Source organism: Aulonocara stuartgranti (genome assembly GCF_965226115.1).
Source record: "Aulonocara stuartgranti genome assembly, chromosome: 5".
Classification (NCBI taxonomy): domain Eukaryota; kingdom Metazoa; phylum Chordata; class Actinopteri; order Cichliformes; family Cichlidae; genus Aulonocara; species Aulonocara stuartgranti.
The window spans coordinates 10,357,814-10,382,761 of NC_138943.1; the positions used below are offsets into that span (position 1 = coordinate 10,357,814).

Consider the following 24,948-nt stretch of genomic DNA (forward strand, 5'->3'; position numbering starts at 1 on the left):
GGGTGCTTTACTGCTGAAACTACCTAAAAACATTTGAACACTGACTGTATTTTCTTCAGATTTAAATTTCCACATATTGCTTCATACTTACAGTGTATGTCAGGTGCAGAATGATATGAGCAGTCAAAGATAGCATTTTAATGGGACCCCTGTAGCTCCTGTGTGGCTTCTGTGAGACTAAAAATTCTTTTTGAGAGCTCATGATGGGAGTTGGTGGCGCACATGCTGGAATCAGAACGTATTCTCACAGGCTTGGATTTTACAGCAGTGTGGATTCTGAAGAACAGCTGCAGATTTACGATGGAAATATAGGAGGGTGATGTTTTTTGGGGGAGCTTTGTAATTCCCTTTTAAAAATACTTCTACAGCAGTTCTGCTTGAAATAAACTTTCTCAACTAATAACATATACATCCAGTGATCAGCTGCCTAATATTGTGTAGGCCATTAACTTGCCACCAAACAGTTCTCACCCAATAAAGCAAGAACACTGGTTGCTGGGAAGGCCTCTTCTATTTATTTCTTTTTGGCCGTGGGGTTTGAGAGTGAGGCCTGTTGGTATCAAGCTTATTACAACACATGCTGATGTTCAGCTGAATTGGATCTGGCAAGTTTGGAAGCAGGACTTGAGCCCTTTGTTGTAATGCTTGAGCCATTCCCAAGCAGTTTTATATGGTGCGCACATCATCCCGTTCAGTACCAACCACTGTAGGGTGTGCAGTGGGTGGTATGTGAACATAGGAGGATGTTACAGGAACCCAGATTTCCCAGAACACATTGCAGTGTAACAGAAAAATCCGTCATAGGTTTTCAATATTGTGTCAGACTGATGTATATACCAGATGAAACACAACTGCTGTAACAAATTAAACAGCTGATGATATTTTCACTGTTTATTGTCACAGCAGCAACTAAATTACAAGCTGCCAATGATGATGATGATGTACCTCCCATCAATTTGAATAACGATGTGTTGTGATTGAGTATGCATAAAAATTACAATGAGTTGAAAAGGCACCTAAAAGTAATACAAGATACAAGGCTGTGTTGTATAATTAATACCAAAGTGTCAGTAAAAGAAATGAGCAGTTAGCCAAGCTCAATAAAATAAACAAAAACTGAACTATCTTGGGGTTTTTTTTTTACCAGTGAAGTTGCTGAAAATTGAGACACGCGACCTTTTTGAAGGCCATTTTAGCACTTCACCCCTCTGCAAACTCACTGTGCTCCTCGAACACTAAATTCCACCATTTCTAAAAGAAAGAATAAGTCAGTAGTGGATAACATTTGAGTGAAAAAACTCAGATGTGTGAGAAAAAATTCTATTTACCACTTCCACAGGTAAAACCAGAAAAGCCATTTATCTAAAACAGTGGCGGTACCCACATTGTCATGTTGTATGTTTAAGGTCACGTGATTGATTTAATTGATGTTATTGTTGCTCAGAGTCACAAAAGGTTCAGCCACAGCGTGTTGAAATTCAAACTTGAGAAGAAAACTTCTTTTCAAACGACTGTGTTTACTGTAACTACAGTGATTTGTGTTATGCAAACAGTAACAGTCAATGCGTCACTGTCTCACTGGGGCTGTGGTATCAGTGTGTTATGAGCCTTATCTATAATTGGAAAGTTGTACAAAAACAAAAGGTGACAAATGGTCTGTTCCACTGCAGCTGCTGAGGTTTTTTGAAGTCGTTTTTGTGCCTTGTCAAGTGTTTGGTGAAGTAGTTGGTTTGATTTTCACAACATCAAACCAACTACTCATTTAGGTCAGATTATTGATGACCGGCTGACATAATACAATGCTAATATAAGTATGCATGCATGTGTAATTTGTTCCCTCAGTATAATGTACTGAATCTTGAAACCTAGAACCCACAGCCACCCACCATCTCTGTCAGTCTGCAGTATGAGGAAAATGCTAAAATGTTGATGTCTCTAATAGTTCTAATATTTTAAATTATAATATTCATCATCTTTAATTATTTGGCATTCTTTTTAGCTGTTGCGTTTGTATTGCATGCTTTGAAAAGTTACAAACTGTTTTAAGTGTCATTTAAGCAGGAATCATTAGCATATCAAAATGTGCATCAAGGCCATCATTCTCACTTAAATGACCTACAAGTTGGGCCACATTACAGTCAGTAGAAAGACTTTATAAGCAGGCCTTAAAAATATCATGCAAAAAGTCAAATCATAACTGTACGTTTTTAAATAAACATGTTTTTTCCCAAATTTGATTAACTTTATAGACATTTTATTTGTGTCTACAATTGTTCATAGTATGCTCTCCGTCACTTAATGAGTTCATTACGAAAAATAAATCAATCCGTGCATATCTACTAGAGAACTTTGTAAAGATGGCAGTGAGTTTCTTCTGAATACCCGCAGAATTAAGAAACACAACAGGTTTTATTTCCTTCTCCAAATCTATAAAAAAAGGTTTCTAGGTGATCAAACATGTTGGCATAATTTAGAGTGGTGTCATTGTAAGTCTCTGATTTCACTAAGTTTGTTTCAGTATGTTTTTTCACATCTCTTTATGTTTGCTTTGTTTTCTTGATTTTCCATGAATGCCAATTAACCTCCAGATGTCTTACATGCTAGTTTTCACTTCCTTTGAACCAATTTGTAACATTCTGGTAACCGTGAATGTTTGGTGCCAGTCCATCTTGTACTTGTAGATCTTTTAGTTTAGCATTTTGTTAGTTAAATGTTAGTCATCTGCTTGTTTGGGGAAAACATTTATTTTTTTGTATGTAGCAACATTTCACCCAGATACTGTGTGTATCCAGAGTGGATTATCTAACAGGCTTTCCTGTTACCAAATGGGAGTTCCTGTTCCCTGGAGCCAGAGCCTATGTTTGAAGTGGCTTTGAGCAGTTCACCCTAAATTCAAACAGCTTAAGGATGTCCCGATTGCCAGTTTGCCCCCATTAGACCGCTAACCAAATACAGTCCAATATGCTACAGCTGCACGCTACGCTGTCACAACACTGACATTTCTTTAAAACAAAAACAGTAGTCATTATAAAAATTGTAAAGAATAAGATTTAGCCATCGAGCAAGATGAGGCTGTTTCTTTTCTATACAAACTACTTTTTTCAGTGGCAGATCTCGAACCAACAACCCCTGCTTTTTATAAAAATACCGAATGGCTACAAACAACGAGTCTGGTATGATTTGAAACACCAGGAGTTGTCGGGACCATCAGCATCAATACTGACATTTATAAATTTCATTCATAGCTGTTATTGTTAAAAACAGCTGTGGACAGCTACTGGCATCATGCAAGATTAAAAGAAATGTAATGATTTATGGAATGAATTGATTGTTAACAGGCTACATCTGAATATTTCAATTAATACTAAATAATTGGCATAAATTAGACATTTTTTCTTTTTTAAAAATCTTTCTCTGTTAATCACGTGCATTTTTAAAGATGGTGGAAATAAATGTTCATTATGTGAGTTGATCACTGTGTACAAAACAGCAGAGTGGTGTATATGCACACAGATTATGATCAAACACTGATGGTAGTCATACAGCATCAGGTGTGTCAGTTCTGTGGATCAAGCTAGCCAAACTTTGTCAAGCTGTCTAGGTCCTATGTAGGACCTAGACAGCTTGTAGGAGGCAAGGGGTGCCCATTATCTCATGATGTGTGCACGACTGCACTGATGGATAGACAACCCTGTCTGCACTGGAAAGTGTAAAAAAAACCCCCCAAAACTAGCAAAAAAATAAAAACAAAACCTCCACCCGAGCAGACCTTTCATAGGCTATAAGCAGATGTCACCACATCCATAAGGGCAGGCTGAAGAACTGGTTGCGTGTGGGTTTTGGCAGTGGGAGTGATGAGCAAGAGAGAAAGCAGGAGGACCCCCTGCCAGGCCTCCTCATGCATTATCAGCTTGAAGCTCCCCAGCAGGCATCAACTGCCACATACTAGGGTGCTGAGCTTTCATACTGCCAGGGGCATGTTTGGTTTTTTTAATATGGGGCAACTTTCAACTTTCCCGATTTCTCTACTCAGTTCAAAACTCTTCTGACACATCTACAAAGAAAATGCAACACGCGCGCGCACGCACACACACTCACAAAGGTAAAATATAGGTTTTCACCATTTAATTAAAATTGATTGTCAAGAGAATAATAATACTCAAAATTGTGCTTGGTGTGCTTAACTGAAGTGATGTAATTTCACATACATACATACATAAATATATATATATATATATGTATGTATATGTATGTATGTATGTATATGTATGTATGTATGTATATATATGTACAAATGAAAAATACAATATTGCAATATGAGTACAGAAGTGAAGCAACTGTGACTTTGGGAGATATTTTCATACCAAGAATGTTTTTAATCAGAGCCTGCCTTGAATTTAGACCTTTGTGATGAAGTTAACAATACAATAAACTACTTCACATCAGGTTTGATGTTTGTTACAACTAGAAGCTGCCATATTATTGCCTTAAAACAAATATCTTTTGACTCTGGGATGGACTGCAGTGTGTATTTGTACATGCCAGGTAATTACAGTGAATGTATGGACTCATGCCACAGCCAGCTCAGTGACATCAAGTTCCATGTGATGCTTACAGTTTACTGAACCTGAAATATGCTGTGTTAATTTTGACACCAAGCACCTTTGGAAAGACTTAAAGACTAAAAATCTACATCACAGTAGAATACTGCCACCTTGTGGAGGAACACTGTAGGTTTCTTGAATTGCTGTGATAAAGTGCTGCTTCTCCCACTGATCAAGCTGATCTTCCCTGATTCCACATCAACAGCTACATAAATGACAATGACAGTGATTCTTAATTTCAATTCGATTAGTGGAGTGAATGTCATAAAAAGAAATGTGAGTTTTTCTTTGTCTATGGCCTGAGAGTGCTGGAAAAAACTGACATTTGTGTAACATGACACCTACAACAGGAATTAAATGCAAAACTGAGTGAGTGAAATCACATCAACCTTAAGGCACATTAAAAACGTCTCACCACTGAAAGCTGTAATTATTCCTGCTGCTGTCTCTATCTAGCCAAAAAGTCAAATCCCTTAGATGTACACAGCCATGTTGGGAATGACAGGCGCACATTTTCAAAATATAGGCTATGTATATAAACTGGTAGTACTGATAGCTATGATATGATTCAACAGAAAACTTGATGGATGTGCAAGAAAGCAATATGTTCATGAAGCCAAAAGTCGACTTTAAAATGAAACATACAAATCTCCCAATTAATGATCACCCTTAAAAACCCACATAAACTTTTAACAGTCAGCGTTAAAATCGGTTGTTCACTCAGTGGCAGTATACGATCATCCTCCTTACATTCAGAGCTTCAACTCAAACTGCTTCTGTCACGTTCAGGAAGGAGAAAAAGCACCGCAGTCCTTGTTTGGTTTCCCGGCTGGTACTTCATACTTGAAGACCACGCTGAACAGTTTTCCCCCCAGTCGGTCGGCCAGCCACGAGTTTTTGATAACGGCCATCTTGAGGCTCTCGCAGCTGAGCATGGCGTAGTAGTTGGTGTGAATGGCTCGACCCATTCCCTCGATGATCACCAGGTCGGTCTGCCGCTCCCGCACAACCATCGCCAAAACTTTGTCCAGGCGGCTGGGAAACAACAAAGACGTAGAATCACCTGATTTCTTGTCAGGACAGGGGCTTTAATCAGTTTATCTTACTCCTCCTCCCCAAGGAGTCAATTAACAGCTTATGTTAGCCACACTTTGCACTATTATTTTTATCATTATAGAAGCACAGCCACGACTATCACACGGTCCAAAAACAAGGAACTATCTTATCAGTATTCGGCTCTCCCGCCATCACTAATGTGATATTATTATCTTATGCTGATTACTTTAATATCAGTATTATACATACAGAGCCAAGAGAAGTCAAGTCATATCAGGTCAGAGTCTACATCACATATTAAACACCTTCAGTTGATCAAAGTGCTGTACAGGTTATACAAAATATACACTATACATATTAGTGACTAAATCAACAATAAATACAAAGAAAAAAATCAAATAGACAAAGCGAATAAGACTGTGTTTGCATAACAAAAAGTCAAGGTACTCTCGTCAACCATACCTGCAAACAACCAAAAACAAATAGGTTTTTAAAAGTAGTGAGAACATTTTAAAGTGAATCCAGAATGGACTGTATGAGAGAATATTAGTATCACAGGTCTGAAAGCAGATTAACCTTGTTCTTATCACTTCACGGGACTTTTTGGCATTTTGGAAAAAAATAGTCAGTTCATCCATCAGTGCTGTGGAGGTCAAATGTAATGTGCTTATTAATTCATTCATTCGACAGACATGGACTGAAGCTTGGATGCATGCATTCATAGCAAGAGGAGCTCATTCTGTCAGCTTCAGGCTGCAGTTTGCAGAAATCTTACTTAAAGTATTTAAAAAAAATATTTAAAAAGTTCAATGCAAACTAAAACAACTAACCTCAGATCCAAACACGGAGAACTGGAACCACTCTGCACCAGCAGCAACCTGTCCTCTCTCAGGCCAGCCCTACACAACAACAAACACACCACAGCCCAGTGCTTTGTAGACATCAGCCATGTGTACAGTATTATTTACAACAAGGATTTTGTTGCTCATGCTAGCTCCTAATGAGTAATGTTTTTGTTTACAATGCAAGGCAGCTCACCCTTAAGAATGAGCTGTTAGTACAAGCTATTTGTCATTTATTGTATCTTTGGGGGTGAAGGTTGTTTTTAATCAGTCATTCACATCTCCACAACTATTTGTTGTTTTGCTCTCAATACGGTCACTATGGCCCAAGATTTAAAAAAACAAGCATGTTCATGTTTATCACTGTTCAGATGTGTAAAACTAAAATGACAAGTATAACTAATTTATAGCAAACAACTAAAGCAAATTGGAATTTATCTAGTCCTTTAGGTCAATAATAAAAATCTATACCCTAAAGAGTTTGTCTCATCAATAACCACATTTAAAATCACTTATATACACTCACTCAATGACGGGATCCATAGCAGCAATTCTTTCTGTCAGTATCTGCAGTTCACCATTCGTCACGTCATTCAGAGCTGGACCAGAGTTGCTGGCCAAAACCACCTAAACAGTAGAATCATTGCAGAGTTTAATGAACATCTGACCAAATACTCTCTTTTTGTAATTATTCTGTCAGTTTCCTACCTCTGTTCCTCGAGAGAGAAGCTCTCTTACAAAAGGCATCACCCCTAGAATGATGTCTACTCCACTATTATCTACGAAAAACAAGGCACACTTATGAGGAGGACCCTGCAAGAGAAAACCAGGATGGATGACATTCAGCCATTAATTATCAAGAAAATAAAACACAGAAACATTCCTGCAAGTATGCAAAACACTACTAATGACCACCCAGAAGATGTTATCCCTTTGTGGTTCATCAAAACATGCTTATCCCTAGTTCAAAAAGTGTTGAACATAAGGTGTTTATGGTAGGTTTAAGACCATTTATTGTCTCAGTTTGTGTTTTCACACGAAGCTCCTCCAGGGAAACGTCTAGAAAGGTACATGACTGCAGTACATGTGTGAAAAAGCTTCAATCACATAGTCAGATCCAAAGGGAAACAAAGTTTGCTTAATTTCTAATGAGACATCCAATGAAAGAATACACTTATATCCAACACAGAGGTGAAAACATGTCTGAACCAAACTGTCTGCTGCTGTGTGATGCATGTAAAAATGCACAACTTCAGCCAAGATCCAGGCCTGATTTTATAGATATTGCCCTAAGATCACATGTGAAAACAGCTTGTGAGTGTGAAGACCAACAGAATGAATCTGACCTTTAGTCTTTCAAGCCACTGGTCATAGGAATCAACGAGCCATGGCCGCTCTGAGAGGGGAATAAAAAAGAAAATACAAATGTCAGTCTGACCACCAAGAGGCATAAAAGCAGGTCTAAAATCCGACAGTGTATCATCAGCAGACATCAGAAGGTGTAACAGCAAGCAAAAAGGCACACAGCTTATAGGAAATGTTTGAAGTGATGTCAAACTAAACAGATACCTTCCTCTTGAAAATATCAATCTGCCTCCACACCAGCTGTACAACAATATTTACTTGCACTTAAAAGTTCGTTTTCATGCTTCAGTTGTCATGTGATGCTGGGAGATTTTCAATATGCTATCTTAAGGCTTAATGTTTTTTCTCTCTCCTTAAACTAATATGTGATTGGAAATCCAATCCAATCAACCCAAGGTGTACCCATGTGATGACATTAAAACTAACCAAGTTACTTAAGAGGAACAAAAGTTTGAATTTGGTTCCTCGGTCTTCTCATCTCTCACATCCTGACTGGAAGGAGATAAAATGTAAGAGCAAGTGAGAGAAGCAAGGAGACATGTTAGTATAATAAAAATAAGCCTAAACGTTCTGTCTGTCTGAGTGCTTATGAAACACAGTTGACCCTCACATTGCACACAATGTGCTTGCATGGACTGAGACACAGATAGACCTCTGACAGTGCTTATGCCCTGCTAACGTGTAGTTAACAATACTTCTGCAGTGCAGTTGCAACTGCAATTGTGTTAAAGTACTTGGATACCTTCCAGCTGTCGTTTAGCCTCCTCAAACCCAAACTCGGGGTCAGATTCCAGGACGCTGTAAGTGTCAAAACGAAACAGACTAAAGTGAGCTCAAACCAGCAACAGTTTACCAAAAAATAACAAAACTTCAAGACTGAGGCTAAAATGTTTTGTGTCTCTAAAAGCTTGTGCAGCTGGGTTGATGTAATCTATGAACCCAGCAAGAGATGAAAAAAAGACCACTCACTCTGACACGGCCTTGGCTCCCCAGTCAAAGACATTCCCAGCCAGGACACCCTGGACTAGGGCAAACTGTTTCTCCTCCCAGCTCAGCTCATCCAAGGACTTCACTGCCTTTTGATAGTACTTGAGAGCAATGTCATTCTCCCTCTGTTTAATCTGAAATACAAAAAAAACAATACAACAAAAACAAAGTCAACAAAAAGAAAACTACAGAGTCATGACATTGGTCACTAAAGGCCAATTCAGCTGTAAAATTCAAGAAAGGTGCATAAAAGCAAAACAACACATTTGATAGATTTCACCTTAGAGTAGGGATCAGGAAAGTTGAACTCGTTTAAACAGTGTTCCCTCGTGTCTAACAAACTTCTGACAGTGAGGGATCCATAAGCACTAGGTGAGAAGAGAAGCACTCTATGTTAGCAAGAGAGAAACATATAGAAACAACCGGGCTGGGATAATAAATGCAAAGCACTTTTCCACAGTTTCCCCCCCTTTTTTAATGTTCTGAAATAAACTATTAGAAAGTTAAAATATATAAATATCTGGAATTTGGAAGTATTTCTTCTTTAAATTTTATAGACTGTTACAGACCTAGTGCTGTGATTCTATTACTAATCCACACTTATGGAGTGCAGCCCAGTCCTAAAAACTGAAAGAGTAAACAGGATCAACATCAAGATTTTGCCGGTATAAAGAGATGAAACTAATGCAGACGGTGAAGAAAGAGTTCGACTTAAAGCAACCTCTGAGTAAACTAGATGCAGTAGCAGAGCCACTAGCAGTCCTTACAACGGCTGTTGACGAAGGGTCTGAAGCTTGTGTCTGTATTTCTGACGGAACTTCTCAGCACGCAGGGCTGCCTCCGGCATGTCAGGCTGACTCGCTACAGCTCTCTTAACCACCTGCTCAAGGACCAAAAAAAAAAGTAATCAAAAAACACTTCAACTTTTGAGCAAAGAAATAAAAGAAATGTGTATACATCACCATGTAAATGGCAAATATTTCGACTAGAACTTTTCCCAGATCCAAAAGGGAAACGTGAAGCTTTACTGTCAGACCAGGATCAGGTCAAAATTCATTCCTTTGTTAAAAAAAAGATCCCACCACATAAGAGACAGATCTCCCCAACAGTGACCCAAAAATCAAACTACACTATATATCAACCCAATTATGAGCAAAGATGGGATAATTTCTTTGGGTTCAGAAGGAAAAAAATGGATGTCATGCACAACATTTTCTTTTTGTCTTGCATGATGTGTCACAATCTATGAGAACCTATGCCTCATCTGAGATCCCTCAGTACGTCCTAACAGAAAGACTGGCATGTTAGAATTATTTTGAGCAATTTAATTGAGGTTGACCAAAATAAACACAGAGCAGTCTGACAGCCAACGATGCTGCCAGTGCAGTCAGGTGGAACTGTGACTAGACTGGCAGATAGCATTACAAACACTGCTTTGGTTCCCATTGTATTTACATTCTTTACTGGAAATTACTAGCTAGCAGCTCTTCATGATGCTGCATGCATGAGTAACGTGGGAAGAACGTGCAGTCAGTCATGTCTATAGTAATGAGAAGACAACATTACTTTGTAGCTGTCTAATCTGACAGAGTTAAAATATTAATAGAAACAGACACCTTAGAATTCATACCTTCGATTTCAAAGCCGAATGCTGGGCTCCGACTTGATTTTTGTCATTGTGTTTTTTCCCCATTTTTTAAGAATAATTTTGCAGATATTTACCACATTTGTCTTGCTATTACAACTATGATGCCATCCTACCCCATCTAGGGCCTCTTCGAAGCAGTATAGCCAGTATTCACGGGCCAGAGCATCCTCTATGAGGTCCACAGTGTCAGGGATGTAAGAGGAAGGGTCTTGCAGCAGAGGCAGGTTCACCAGTTGCCTCTCCAGACGGTCCATCTCCAACATGTCAAACTGTACAACAAAGACACAGAAAACATTCACGCTATCACGCCTTGCCCATAAAAGGCTTTTATGGATAAAAGCCTAACCACTCAGATAACTTGACGTTTATTCCAGCTGTTAAATTGTACAAGCCTATTCCCACTACCCTTCTTAAACACCATCATTCCAGGATGTATTTTAAAATATTTCCCCTTCTTTGTGGCACTCATGTCAGTATTTTTTCTTCAGTGTGTCAACAAAAACGATGAGCGTGAGATGTAGTAAAGAGGAGAGGTTAAACCAGAATTTAACTCTAAAAGCCAATGAAAGCCAACAGATTCATTAAATGGACACAATCAATAGTCCATTAGAGGAAGTCCTTTCCTTTTAAAGAACTTAGTACATCTGCTGATGGTTTCTCGAGAGGAAAGAAAAGCAAAGAAGTCTGCAGTAATGAAAACTAGTGAATGCAAGTTGGGCACAAGGGTATTTCAGTGATTGTGGGCTGAGGGAGGGAGACTGGGAGTGGGGAGGGCACATAGCTGCTCCTGCTACTACAGTGGCCTAGAAGCTCAAGGTATTACAAAAAAAGCAAAGTGCACACCTGAAACACTTCACATCTTTTAAAACCATCAAACAACCTATTATTTTCTATTGTTCATCTAATGTGAACACACAAATGAATGCCTGTCACAACAACTGTTTAAGTGTTTGCAGTTACACGACGTGTTGAACACAACCAATGTGCCATCAAACCACCAAACAAGCAAAGCAGGCAGAGGTACTTACAGGAAACTGAAGGAGAGAGTTAGAAGAGTGTGTGGACAGAAAATGGGAAAAAAATTAGAATACAAAGATGAACGGAATGAATTTTTTATGACTTTGTATTCAGCGAGAACAATAATGATGGCATCTCCATCAAAAACGAAAACATTAATTGAAGTTTATAGACAAACTTATCAATAATTAGATGGAAAAGGATGTAAAGAAAAAAAACATTAGCAAATGAGGGCTGATGTGCCATGTTGTGCTACGTGGCCCAGCCTCAGGTCTTCAGATACCACAAATCTCTAACTCACTGTGGACTCACCGTTCCACTACGAGCACGTTGCATAGGATTCATGTCAGGAGAAACGCTCATCAGACCTGAGCTACCTGCGTAATTCTCACCCCAGCTATACTGGTTTGGATCTAGAGGAGAAAAAATGTAAACGTTAATATATTTACCAAACACTGTTTGGATTACAGAGAATTTTAATATCATTACAGTTAATATTTAAACAAGTCTTTTGCAAAGTTAACGTATTTAAACGTTACCGTTATTGGTCTTTGATGATACACCATTCCTTTAATATACTATTATGGCAGTTTATGAAATGTGTTTTTGTCAAGGACCACCTCCACAGATTTTATTTATACTTAATCTCACTAAAAACTGCTTCCAAAAAAATTCTCATAATACTGTTAAGTTTTCAGTGATCCTTTTAATGTTTCCCACAGAATACCCATAACTGTTCCAGTGGTCACTGTGGATGGACTTTAACTTCACCATCTTGGACTCCAACTAGCAAAGGTAGTCCCTGTTGTGCAGTCTTGAAGAGCTTAGTGAAGGAGCACTAGTGCTGCAGGTTCTGGTTAGAGTGGGCCTTCAACGTGCAGTGGATCTCAAGAGCAGGAAAAAAAAAAAGACTACTTTTGTCCAGCTGCAGTCCGTGACGGGGGAGTAGAGAGTCTGTCCAACCACAGGTTGAATCTAGAAAGCTACTTGATATAAAGGATTTAGCAGCTACTAGTTAGCTCACGTGGGTAACGACAGCGAGACCTGGAGGGGCGTGATTGGGAGGAACGGCCTCCCTGATCTGAACCCGAGCGGTGCTCTGTTATTGGACTTCTGTGCTAATCACAGTTTGGCCATGACGAACACCCTGTTCGAACATAAGAGTGTCCATAAGTGCACGTGGCACCAGGATGCTCTAGGCCGTAGGTCGATGATCGATTTTGTAATCGTATCAGCAGACCTGCGACCATATGTTCTGGACACTCGGGTAAAGAGAGGGGCTGAGCTGTCAACTGATCACCACCTGGTGGTGAGTTGGATCAGGTGGCGGGGGAAGACGCTGGACAGACCTGGTGCACCTAAACGCGTAGTGAGGGTGTGCTGGGAACGTCTAGCAGAGGCCCCAGTCCGCGAGATCTTCAATGCACACCTCCGGCAGAGCTTCAACAGCATTCCGAGGGAGACTGGGGACATTGAGTCCGAATGGACCATGTTCAGCGTCTCCATTGCCGAAGCTGCTGCATTGAGCTGCGGCCGCAAGGTGGTTGGTGCCTGCCGTGGTGGTAATCCCCGAACCAAATGGTGGACACCAGAGGTGAAGGGAGCCACCAGGCTGAAGAAGGAGTCCTATCGGGCTTGGTTAGCCTGTGGGACTCCGGAGGCAGCTGACAGGTATCGACAGGCCAAGCGGAATGCGGCTCGGGCAGTGGCTGAAGCAAAAACTCGGGTGTGGGAGGAGTTCGGAGAGGCCATGGAAAAAGACTTTCGGGCTGCCTCGAAGAGATTCTGACAAACCGTCAGACGTCTCAGGAGGGGAAAGCGGTGCTCTACCTGCACTGTGTATAGTGCTGGCGGAGCGCTGCTGACGTCGACTGAGAAAATTGTCAGGCGGTGGAAGGAATACTTCGAGGACCTCCTTAATCCCACTGACACGTCTTCCGAGGAGGAAGCAGAGTCTGGGGATGAGGGGAATGACCCGCCAATTTCCGGGGGCGAGGTCACTGAGGCAGTTAAACAACTCCTTGGTGGCAGAGCCCCTGGTGTTGATGAGGTCCGCCCCGAGTTCCTGAAGGCTCTGGACGTTGTAGGGCTGTCCTGGTTGACACGCCTCTGCAATGTTGCGTGGAGATCAGGGGCAGTACCTGTGGACTGGCAGACCGGGGTGGTGGTCCCCATCTTCAAGAAAGGGGACCGGAGGGTGTGTTCCAACTACAGGGGGGTCACACTCCTCAGCCTCCCTGGGAAAGTCTATGCCAGGGTGCTGGAAAGGAGAGTTCGTCCGTTAGTCGAACCTCGGATACAGGAGGAACAATGCGGTTTTCGTCCTGGTCGCGGAACACTGGACCAGCTCTTTATCCTCTCCAGGATACTTGAGGGTGCATGGGAGTTTGCCCAACCAGTCTACATGTGTTTTGTGGACTTGGAGAAGGCATTCGACCGTGTCCCTCGGGGTGTCCTGTGGGAGGTGTTGCGGGAATATGGGGTGTCTGGCCCATTGCTACGGGCCATTCGATCCCTATACAACCGTTGCAAGAGCTTGGTTCGCATTGCCGGCAATAAGTCGGACTCGTTCCCGGTGGGTGATGGGCTCCGCCAGGGCTGCCCTTTGTCTCCGGTTCTGTTCATAATTTTTATGGACAGGATTTCTAGGCGCAGCCAAGTGGCGGAGGGCTTTCGCTTTGGTGGCCTCAGAATCTCATCTCTGATTTTTGCAGATGATGTGGTTCTGTTGGCTTCATCGGGTGAGGGCCTCCAGCTCGCACTGGAGCGGTTCGCAGCCGAGTGTGAAGCAGCGGGAATGAGGATCAGCACCTCCAAATCTGAGGCCATGGTTCTCAGCCGGAAAAGGGTGGAGTGCCCACTCCGGGTCGGGGATGAGTTCCTGCCCCAAGTGGAGGAGTTCAAGTATCTCGGGGTCTTGTTCGCGAGTGATGGGAGAAGGGAGCCGGAGATCGACAGACGGATTGGGGCTGCAGCTGCAGTAATGCGGATGCTGCACCGGTCCGTCGTGGTGAAGAGGGAGCTGAGTGTAAAAGCGAAGCTCTCAATTTACCGGTCGATCTACGTCCCTACCCTCACCTATGGCCACGAGCTGTGGGTAGTGACCGAAAGAACGAGATCGCGGATACAAGCGGCAGAAATGAGCTTCCTCCGAAGGGTGGCTGGCCTCTCCCTTAGAGATAGGGTGAGAAGTTCGGCCATCCGGGAGGGGCTCAGAGTAGAGCAGCTGCTGCTCCACATCGAAAGGAGCCAGCTGAGGTGGTTCGGGCATCTGACAAGGATGCCCCCTGGGCGCCTCCTGGGTGAGGTGTTCCAGGCATGTCCCACCGGGAGGAGGCCCCGGGGCAGACCCAGGACACGCTGGAGAGATTATATCTCTCGGCTGGCCTGGGAACGCCTTGGTATTCCCCCGGATAAGCTGGAGGAGGTGGCTGGGGAGAGGGAGGTCTGGGCCTCTTTGCTTAGGCTGCTGCCCCCGCGACCCGGCCCCGGATAAAGCGGATGAAGATGGATGGATGGATGGATAGTTAGCAGCAGAAATTATAAGATAAGAACAAGAGCCCTGTCAAAGACCAACTAGATCAGGTTGTTGTCTAAACCAAAGCAGAACAGTCAAGTGCAATCATCGTTGTTTGAAAACCACAACAGGCATTAGCTGTTTCTTTCTTACTGTCTTCCTCTGCTCCTTTAAGAAAGGCTCCAATGGTTCCCAAATAACCTTCATGCCTCAAAAACAAGGCCTGAACTTCACCCTACAACAAAGCAAGAGGAGGTCAAAAGGCTGTGGTTTAAATATTGTACAGTTCACAGCTATACTGACATGAAACAAATAGACGACTGCCTTTTGTAAAGTTGTTTCTGTGTCAGAGCACAAAGTTTTGCTTGCCTTGGTAAAGAAGTTGATGCTATAGGTGATTGTGTGCATGGTAACAGGGTGTCCTCTAATAAAGAAGCCTCCAAAATACACTCTGGACAGGTTGTGAAGCTTGGCATAAAGACAGGCCAGCTGCCCGATGTCATTGCTGATCATATGGAGTAAACTCTTGGCCATGTCTTCTTTAGAAAAGTCTAAAATTCAGAGCAGGTTATATGAACATAAAGGCATAAAAGAGGTAAGACTTTATATTAGTATATAAATAGCACCGGGATGGCACTGTGATAGCCTCCATAAAACAAAAAACAACAACAACAAAAAAACAAACAAAAAAACAAACATATTAAAACACTTCCTTAATTTTCAAACTGGAACTATAACCTAGAATTACTACTTACCTACAATAATTGCTCAACAGTAGCAGCTGAACAGTTACAGACTTCACTTCAATAAATTATAAAAGATGTTGAATTTTCTGGGATAACACCATCCCTTTATTCCATAATATTCACCAATACAACACCGGATGAAGAGGCATCAATTTGATTCTGCAGCTGTAATAAAACTGAAAAATATTAGATGCTTTTTTTTCCTGGAGACAACAAAATTCAATTTATCATGATAGAGTTTGGCTTTCACCCATCCATCCTCTTCTACTTTTCCAATTTATGGTAACATTCACACCTATGGGCAATTTGAATCATCACTTAACCCCTAACCCCAGGAAGTGCATGTCTTTGGACTATGGAAGGAAGCAGGAGCACACAAAGAAAACCTGACAGGGTGAGAACTTTTTGCTGTGAGGCAACAGGGCCAAGTATGGCTTAGAAGCAACTCAACACGATTTCCTCCTTTAATATGTATAGTCAATATGTAATATATGAATAAACCAGCCCTGGTTCATGAGGTAGAGCAGGTCATTCACTAACTGGAAGGTTGGTGTCTCCAGTCTTCAGTCTGCCAAAGTATCTTTGGGCAAGATCCTAAACCCCAAGTTGCTGTTGATGTTAGATAGAAAGCATGTGTAGAAAACTAAGTAGAAAAGCTCTATATAGGATATTTTTTTCCTGACATTACCTAATATATAGGGTGTCACTAATGTTAGCTCAAACTCGTTTGTAATTGCAAGTTCTGACAAGTTAAACCCTCCCTAAAAGATATGGCATGTGAGAGGATTGTTAGGCATTAAACTGGGCTGCAATTCCAATAGAAATGCTCAGCCATGACAGCCATGCTCATATGTCTTTGAGCAAAAACATCACATGAAGTAGTTAACAAGGTAAAAAAGAACAGGGATCCTGCCTTGTTAGAGAAATAAAAGTATCTGGTTATAATCAATTTATTTAAATCAATTACGTCTTTAAACTGCAGTAGCTACACTTAAAAATCACCATTATATGACAGTTAAAAAGGAAGAAGCCATTTTTCCACATACTGAGGAAGAAACTACTCAAATGTAATAATCTGAGGTGGACTAGTGTGGTTTGAGTTTAAATGCAAATTCAGATATATTACGCTTTGAAACTAGGCCATCACTGAAATACATTTTACCATGAATAATCTGAGCTTACTGCAGCTGTTGCCCTGCAGCTGTTGATCTTCAGAGCAAGCCTCTTTCATTTTAGGACTAAAAACATACTAAAAGGATGTGAGGTGTTTTTTTTGTCATGATAAATGAATAAGCTGCAAATACAAAACACAATATATAACCAAGTTGTTAGAGTCTGACATTACAAGGATGCACAGTACTGTCTTTAACCACCCACAATTTCTTTATAATTTGCTTCCATGAGATGCACATTCTTGCAAGTTTCTAATTTTTTCTTGGGAAAACGTTCTTTGAGCTTTTTGAAGGTCTTTGAGAGTTTTCTTTGGACATTAACTGCTTTATGCTCATTTTCAGCCCAGTTTTTGTACTATTTTCGCAATTAAACAAAAGCGCAATATAACTAAAGGGATGAACCAGTGTTGTGTCCACACATAACAGACAACTTAAAAAAGAAACAATTTTAAATTGACCCTTTAGGCACTTTCTTATTAGCAGCCTGCCACTTAACATATAATTTGCTCCCATTTCTTTAGTTGAATCCACAAAAAAATGCTAAAGATAACAGTTAACAGGCATAAGATAATATTTTTTTGCAACGACCAGGTGATTCCCAAAGAGCTATTAGCTGGCTTGGCATACTGCAGCATGCTGTGCAGTGTACCCATTAGAAATATTTGAGGAAGCTGGAGGATAAAAGAAGAAGTGGCATGCCAAATATCTACAGCAGATGAACAGTATATGAAACTCACTGCCTTAAGAAAAAGGAAAAAATCCAAAGATAAATATGGCCCTTCAGTTGATCCATCTACAGTTCACTGAAGCCTCATTAGAAACGGTCTCAGTGGAAGGGTGGCTGTCAAGAAGACACTCTTCAGGAGGGGAAACGGGGCAAAAAGGCTGAGGTATGCCAAATTACACTAGAACTGAACTGAAAATTAGTGGCAACAGGTCACATGGAGTGACGGATATGATTTTATTTATTTTTTTGTTTAAATTCATTTTTAATATGTACAGATGAGTTCAGAGTAGAAATACAGCAGTCAGTGTCTATAGCCATCTCTGAAACACAGAGGAGGCTCTGTAATGGTTTGCGGCTGTGTTTCAGCCAGTGGTGTTGGAGATCACAGAAAGATTTTGATCCATCATCCAGTGCAATATGTAAAGTATCTGACTGGCAACAACTTAATTGTCCAGCATGGGTGTGAACCCAAACACACTGACAATGCAGTGAAAACAAACCAAGATATAATGATTCATTATCAGCCATTAATTGGCCTTCCCATTGAAGCAGTGTGAGAACAAAAACACAGCCAACATCCAAAGAAGAGCTTTGAATGTCCTTCTAGAAGCCTGGAAAAGTCCTCTTTAATACTACTTACAGAAATTACAATAAATAAATAAATAATAATACATAAATTATTGCACGTTTTCCCACTATTTTTTAGCAAAATGTAATGAAATGAGGAGTGACTCAACACTTACATAACACTACAGGTTAGCTAAATGAAACCTGTTCGTCCATGACTCACCTTTGTCGGCAGTAGCAGACTTCCCAAAACTGCTCGCTATAAGATCTCCAGTCAAGCCCAAATACCCGTATGATCCTCCATAGATATCTTTAACAAGCATATCAACACTTGCATGCTGACCTTTTGAGGCCAACTGTAGCAGCTCGTCAAATCTCTATGGTTTAAATAAATTAAAAAAAAAAGTCAAGACAACCTTAAATACACGATTTAAGTAGTTGCTGATAAATGACTTGTAATAAAACCAGTCCACATTACTCAGGATACCTTTGTTTTGGTGAGAAGGGCTCCAAGTCCCCAGAATGTCCCTCCACCTATTGAGCTTCCTCCTATTCTCTCAAATTTGTCCTCTGATTCAACCTGGAGAAAGTGAGAAAAAAAGTGATACAGCGTAGTGCGTTAATCACAAAAGAACCTAGTAAATCAAATGAAAGTGATCATATAACCTCTTAATATTATATTTTTACTGCATCATTGAGAGAAGTGATAGTATGTTCTATTTAACAAAAAACACTGCATCTTAAGTCCTTTTAAAAAGCCAGTATTTGTCTGTTGTTTCTATAATTGAGCTTTTTAAGAGGACACAAAGACATGTGGGAAAAACAGGGTATTTGGAAAGTATAACAAAGTATACTCTTAAAATCTGTGCAAATGCAAAGGATGGGAAGAAATGGAAACATGTTCCAATGTAATGAATGCAGATGCAGCACAAGAAGGAGCATTCTTTATTCTCTTACTTATTTATTGTATTACCTTAACTATGGACACCCCGGAGCCGATGTTTACCAGCAGGTAAGGAAAGATGTCTGGATTAGTCGTCTGAAAGCGGAATTCTGAGTCGGCATGCTTGGCGTACACGAAAGCCTCGTGTGGTATGTTCTTCAGTACAAAATTACAGCCCTTGATGAGGCATGTCATCTCATCCTCTTTGTCCACTCTGCCACAGTACAGCACAAAAACAGGTGAGCATCATCACCAACAATAACAAACGATCTAATTCAATGTGACTACAAATTTACACTCTTCAAGCTACACTGGCTACACAGGTAATAATTACAAACAAGCACCAGCTGATGCAAATACGTTACTTTTTTGTATTAAATGACTAGAGTAACAAACTGGGAAAACTGAAACTGTATCTCGCTCTCGATCACATTAATGATTTTTTTGTCGTCTGTTTAATTAGCCGATACAAAAAAAGAAGGCTGCCAAACTTGGGAAGCCATCAAATATTAAATATTTTCCAGAGGAGTCTTTATAAGGTCTTCCAAAGGTCTCTGTAAAAAAAACCATACAATTTGTCGTGCAATTTCCTGTTTTACAGGAAGAGGACAGGATATTGCTTTGTGCACTGGTTACAACAAGAACGGAGGACTATTGTTAATTCAAGGCTGGTCACCCAGAATATGCTAGAAATGTAGCTACCTTTGTTTCCATTTATACCTACAGTTTCTACACTTTAGCACACTGCCACAAATGCTGAATGATACAGCACAGGTAAAGGGTTTTTTTTGGTGATAGCTAACATTGATTTGTATATACTGACTTGAGTCCCAGTTTCCTCTCGATTAGCTCTTTGAACTTGTGTGCCCCTCCACCTGTGGCTTTGATAACTTTGGTTTCAGTGTTAACTAGATGGTCTTTAATGAAGTCCAAGCATGTTTCGATGTAAGCATTTTCAAACTTGATAAAGTGCAGGCGTGCCGTCACCTCCTCCTGCATTGATATTTCATACAGCTTGTCACCAGCAGCCGCCTAGAAAACAGACATACGGAAGAGAAATGTCTGAGTACTTCAAGCAGTCCAGATGTTGGCTTCTGATACAAGCCCTGACAAAAAATGTGGAATTGCTACACTTGAAGGATGCACAGCCAGCACTTATTTTTAAACTCTGTAGCAAATCAAATTAAAAAAAACAACAACTCAGAAATATATTTAGTAGCTGAATAGTTTGACTTCAAGATGTAGGAATGCATCTAATGTAAAGGACCAAGGGAGATGACAATCATTATGATTAAGTGATTTTTACGGACGTCCCAAAGCTACAGTTAAAGCTTTTCCTCATCCCCGTGACATGGTCAGCAAACAACCCAGATACTAATCTAATTGAAAATTATAGTTAAAATTATTAGAAGGAGATTGATGGAGAGCTTTGGTTTTTATAGTGGAGCATATACCTCAAAAAATCCTGCACATCATAACACCCAGAGGAGGTGCAAGAAAGTACTGACATGTACTTCGTGAAAAGTACAGAGTACTAGCTGATGATGTAAGGATGGGTCAGCACACTTCTCCCAATACTTGATCTGATTTTGCTATGTTTTTGTTTGTTTGTTTGTTTGTTTGTTTTTGTTATTCTAAGTAACAAACAAAAACAAAACAAGGCTGAATGAACATCCTACAAGTGTGCTGATTCATATTTTTGGGTGGTTGCATTTTAAAGCATAAACAGTGTATTTTTCATCCGTACCTTTGCAGTGTGGTCGAATGATCGCACTTTGGCCACCTTGTGCTGGACGGTTGAGTAGTAAGCCAGCTTTGTCAAAGAGCCACCTGTTAAAGCAAAACAACATCGATAATGTCCGATAAGAAAACAGCAGGGCGAATCGACATTTAAAACGAGCAATGAAGTGACAAACTCTGATGTTGTCTTGAAAGAGATAAGTTCTTATAACGGAGTAGCTAACAGCTAACGTGCAGGCTCGTGCACTTGTCAAAGTTGGCCAGGTTGTGTTTAGGCACACATCCGCTTAAAGGTAAAACGATAATCCCGAAAGCTCATCAGACTTCCATCTTTAGAATAAACTGACTGGCTGTCAAACAAATTAACATCGCGTGTAAAGTTAAGCCGCTACCATTAGCTTTGTCTTCTTTCACCTAAAGTCTAGTGTTTGTCAGAGTATTAAGGATGCGGCAGAGCTGGTCTACAAACACGAAGATTAGCTCAGTGTGTACAAAAGTTGCCGCAAAATGAAAGAAAGCGCTCATATTTCCAAGTACCGATATCTATGGCGAAGCGCTTTGCGTTTTCCAAATTGCGGAAGATTTCATCGGGAGGAAGAGTAATGCTTTTATCCATGGTGTGACTTGTGTTGCTGTCAACTCGACCACATTCCGCCATGGTCGGTAATTACGTGACGCTGTGTGCGTGCTGTACGTGCGTGCCCCGCGACGTCCAATCAGCATCCACGCCCAGTGCAGAGCGTGCACGTCATCTGGTAAACAAGTTCTGGAGCGACGTGAACGTTAACAGGTAGTAACGCGGGTTTTTTCCCCCATTCCACACTAATAATTATTTTATTATGTAAAAAACGTGTTAACTAATTAAAAAAACGGATAATTTTAGAATTCGTGGACGTACAGTTGACGTCAGAAGTTTACTTATACTCGTCACAGACGTGAATGGTATGATATTTGGGGGGCTTTTGATGACTTATTTGAAGTATTCTTTTTCCAGGGTGAAAGAATTAAACTAAGAACTGAGCGCACAAGTTTGAATTGATTTTGGATTTTTTTGTAATCCAGGCACATAGGCAAGTGAGACTGAAACCCTTTGGCACCTCAAAATTTCATCAGAGCACCCCTAAAAATAACTAATAGTAGTAATAGTAGTAATAACAGCGCATTTTAGTATTATTTTCTAAAATTATCTTCAAATGTTTTATTTTCCCAACTTGTCAACTGACGCCAGTACAGGATAGAATGAAAACAGGTTTAATGTCTAGTGTTGATGATATCATGATGTTACAGTGTGCTCACACAGAGGCGTTGCTGGTTTGATTTTAATAGACTGAATAAGACTTTGGCTGCAGCAAGAAGATGAAGATGTAATTTCATGACACAAATCAGTGACGCAGATTTAAAACACACTTTAACTGACATATAGCAAAAGTTCAAACTGAGGGGACATTGCTGTGACTTATAAAATGTCTGCTTTTTTATTTGTCCTATAAATAGCGTTAAAAACTTTATCTAATCTATCTTAAATCACTAGAGATTATTAGTTAATTTTAACTGTCTGAGCCAGTAGTCTGCTGGTATGTCACAAGTTGCGAGCCAAGGAGATGATTTTTTTTATTTTAGTTCTTAAAAATTGTCTGTTCCTGTTCTTATTGAATTGGGCTTCAGTGTTTGTTTAGTGTACAGCTCCAGATCCAGGTGACAGCAAGTCAAAAGGATGTTGACTGTTAATAACCGTCTGCAACCTGCATTCAGTTTGAATGTTGCTGTAAATAGATATGAATCTGTTAGTGCTTTTTGTTACCAGTAATATTTAACTTTGTGCCGGCACCAAGACTGAGAGACGAAGATAAAGAGGGCTGGATGGAGACAGCAAAGAGAGAGAGAGCGAGCAAAAAGAAACAATAAAGAGTGGACATGTAGTCAAATTCACCAGAAATGATGAAGCTGTAGCTTCTGTTTTCTCACATACATTGATGATTTCTCATAACTAAGCAGTGTTTTGTACTGTTGTTGACTCACATCATATTGATCCCATATTGATATGAATGGTCGCATTTTACAGGATTCATACCACTCTAAACTTGTCTTGAACAGGACGGCTGCCATGTAAGGGACTACAAATCTATTCTCCACTCATGAAATTGGAGTACATGATGCTCTGTGCTGTGACTGCATATTAAATAGAGGGTTTGCACTGTATGAATTCAAAAACTTTAATATAAAACAACTGTATTACCAGTTTGGTTTGTTTACAGGTCTATGGAGTGACAAGGTGATGTTCCAGTGTCTGTACTGGATAAGTGCTTGATGATTCGGTGGACTGCCGTGGTTAAGAGACTGAAATAATGTTGTGCTTGTTTGTCATCTTATCTGCTATGCCACATTTCTTTCACTTCTAATTACTGAGTCTTTGCCTCAGGTTTGATACCTAAAGGCTCCACCCTAAAATGGGTGGATTAGATTGGAATCTCTGATTATTTACGTTGATTAGATTTGTAAACAGCATATTCCATAAATATTAATTATGGAGCGCTGCATTTATGAGACGATTGGAAGCTGAGCCTTCTAAAAGTTTGAATGTAATTGTCCCTGTCTGCGCACGATCGAAAGTAGACATACAGGCTCAAATACATGCACTCCCACTCGTATATGATGCATAACTTGTACTAATGTATATGTTACAAAGTACAAGAACTAATGATCTTTCTTTTTTTCACATCCAGTCCACTGTCATTAAAAATCAACACTACTTTAGTAAATGAAAAAAAACATGTTGAGTTAACTCCTTAAGAAGTCAGAAATCTGTCAAACTGATGATTAGCTTGACTTCTAGCTTGGACAGAACTGGGAGTTTAGTCAGAACTGTCATGTTGCAGTTTTTCAGTAATAGAGTCCTGTTACAAATGCAGCATGTAGTCTAAACATGAAAACCTTCTGCTCTGCATTTATCAGCTTTGAAAAGCCATTCTCAGGGCTTTATTCAACCATTTAAATGGCCTGTTCTGGCTCAAGGGCCACATGTTTGAAGTGTGATCCTAGACTGTGAAATAAGAGGAGCTTGCCAACCTTAAGACTAATAAAGGCACAACAACAGATGGGAATGATCAAATTGTCAGTTTTATTTTACAAGTCATCATATGTTTTAAGAAATGAATCGATTTCTGTGTTTCAGCAGCAGCTACAAGATATTTGGCAGCCATAACAGAAAGTGTCCTTACTGAAAGATGTGGTTCATGTATCTCAACAATGTAATGCTCCAGTAAACAATGACAACTCTGCTCCACTAAAAGCTTGACCAACACTGATCTTTTGTCAGTAGAAGGGATGAGGTGACACAACTCAATATTCAGTTATTTATTTATTTATTTTTGATCGTGAAGAATAAAGAGGTCACATCATGTTTACGTACTTTCACTGAGGCATGAGTGGTGATGATGCATGGCAGCAAAAACTTGTATTTCTAGTCAATGCCCTTAATCAGAGTAGAATGAACAGCTCCAGTATGTTTAAAAAAAAGGCACAGCAGGATAATTTAATATAAACTAAAGAAAGTGACCCAAATCTCAATCAGAGAAAATACATTTTGAGTTATGCACACATTTATGCTTTTTTGCACTGCAAAATATGTTAATAATAGAACACATAATTCCAGTACCCAATATGGGTCAACAAATCTTCCAGATAAGAAAGCAATGCATAAAAGTGCATCAGAAAGGGTGATATTAAAACAAAAAAGTAGGTAGAAAATTCACAACTCCTGTCAACAGGAATATAAGTTAAGTATGATCATTCCTAACCAAGCTTGGTCAGTTTTTATGGTAGTTATCATATCATGCATCAATGAGAGAAAGTATGTTATCATAGAAAACAATATTGTGTTTCTAAAAAAGAAAGAAACTATCAGTGCAACAGAACTTTGTGCTCAAAATCTGTCACAGATTTCTCATTTAACATTGAAAATCTTATTTATATTTAACCAACATGGTCACATTGTTAACATCTTCTGTCAGTTGGTGT

At 40.1% G+C, this 24,948-nt stretch overlaps 1 protein-coding gene across 2 annotated transcripts; it reads right to left on the reverse strand.

The window, feature by feature from the left end:
* Nucleotides 1–4,344: 4,344 nt before the first annotated feature.
* On the reverse strand, nucleotides 4,345–21,648 carry pank4 (pantothenate kinase 4 (inactive)). Of its 2 annotated transcripts, XM_082533337.1 has the most exons (19): nucleotides 21,469–21,648; nucleotides 20,939–21,021; nucleotides 20,015–20,223; nucleotides 19,222–19,405; nucleotides 18,736–18,828; nucleotides 18,472–18,625; nucleotides 15,406–15,587; nucleotides 15,190–15,271; nucleotides 11,832–11,932; nucleotides 10,616–10,771; nucleotides 9,622–9,734; nucleotides 9,135–9,222; nucleotides 8,837–8,988; nucleotides 8,610–8,665; nucleotides 7,849–7,898; nucleotides 7,211–7,315; nucleotides 7,029–7,129; nucleotides 6,491–6,559; nucleotides 4,345–5,639 (listed from the first exon to the last, which is right to left on the reverse strand). In XM_082533337.1, the coding sequence occupies exons 1-19, from the start codon at nucleotides 21,587–21,589 to the stop codon at nucleotides 5,390–5,392; spliced, it is 2,349 nt and encodes a 782-aa protein (XP_082389463.1). In that variant the 5' UTR covers nucleotides 21,590–21,648; the 3' UTR covers nucleotides 4,345–5,389. The 2 variants fall into 2 exon arrangements, with proteins under 2 accessions (XP_082389463.1, XP_082389464.1); XM_082533338.1 differs by lacking the exon at nucleotides 21,469–21,648 and having other exon boundaries at nucleotides 20,179–20,223; nucleotides 20,939–21,022.
* Between the last annotated feature and the right edge of the window lie 3,300 nt (nucleotides 21,649–24,948).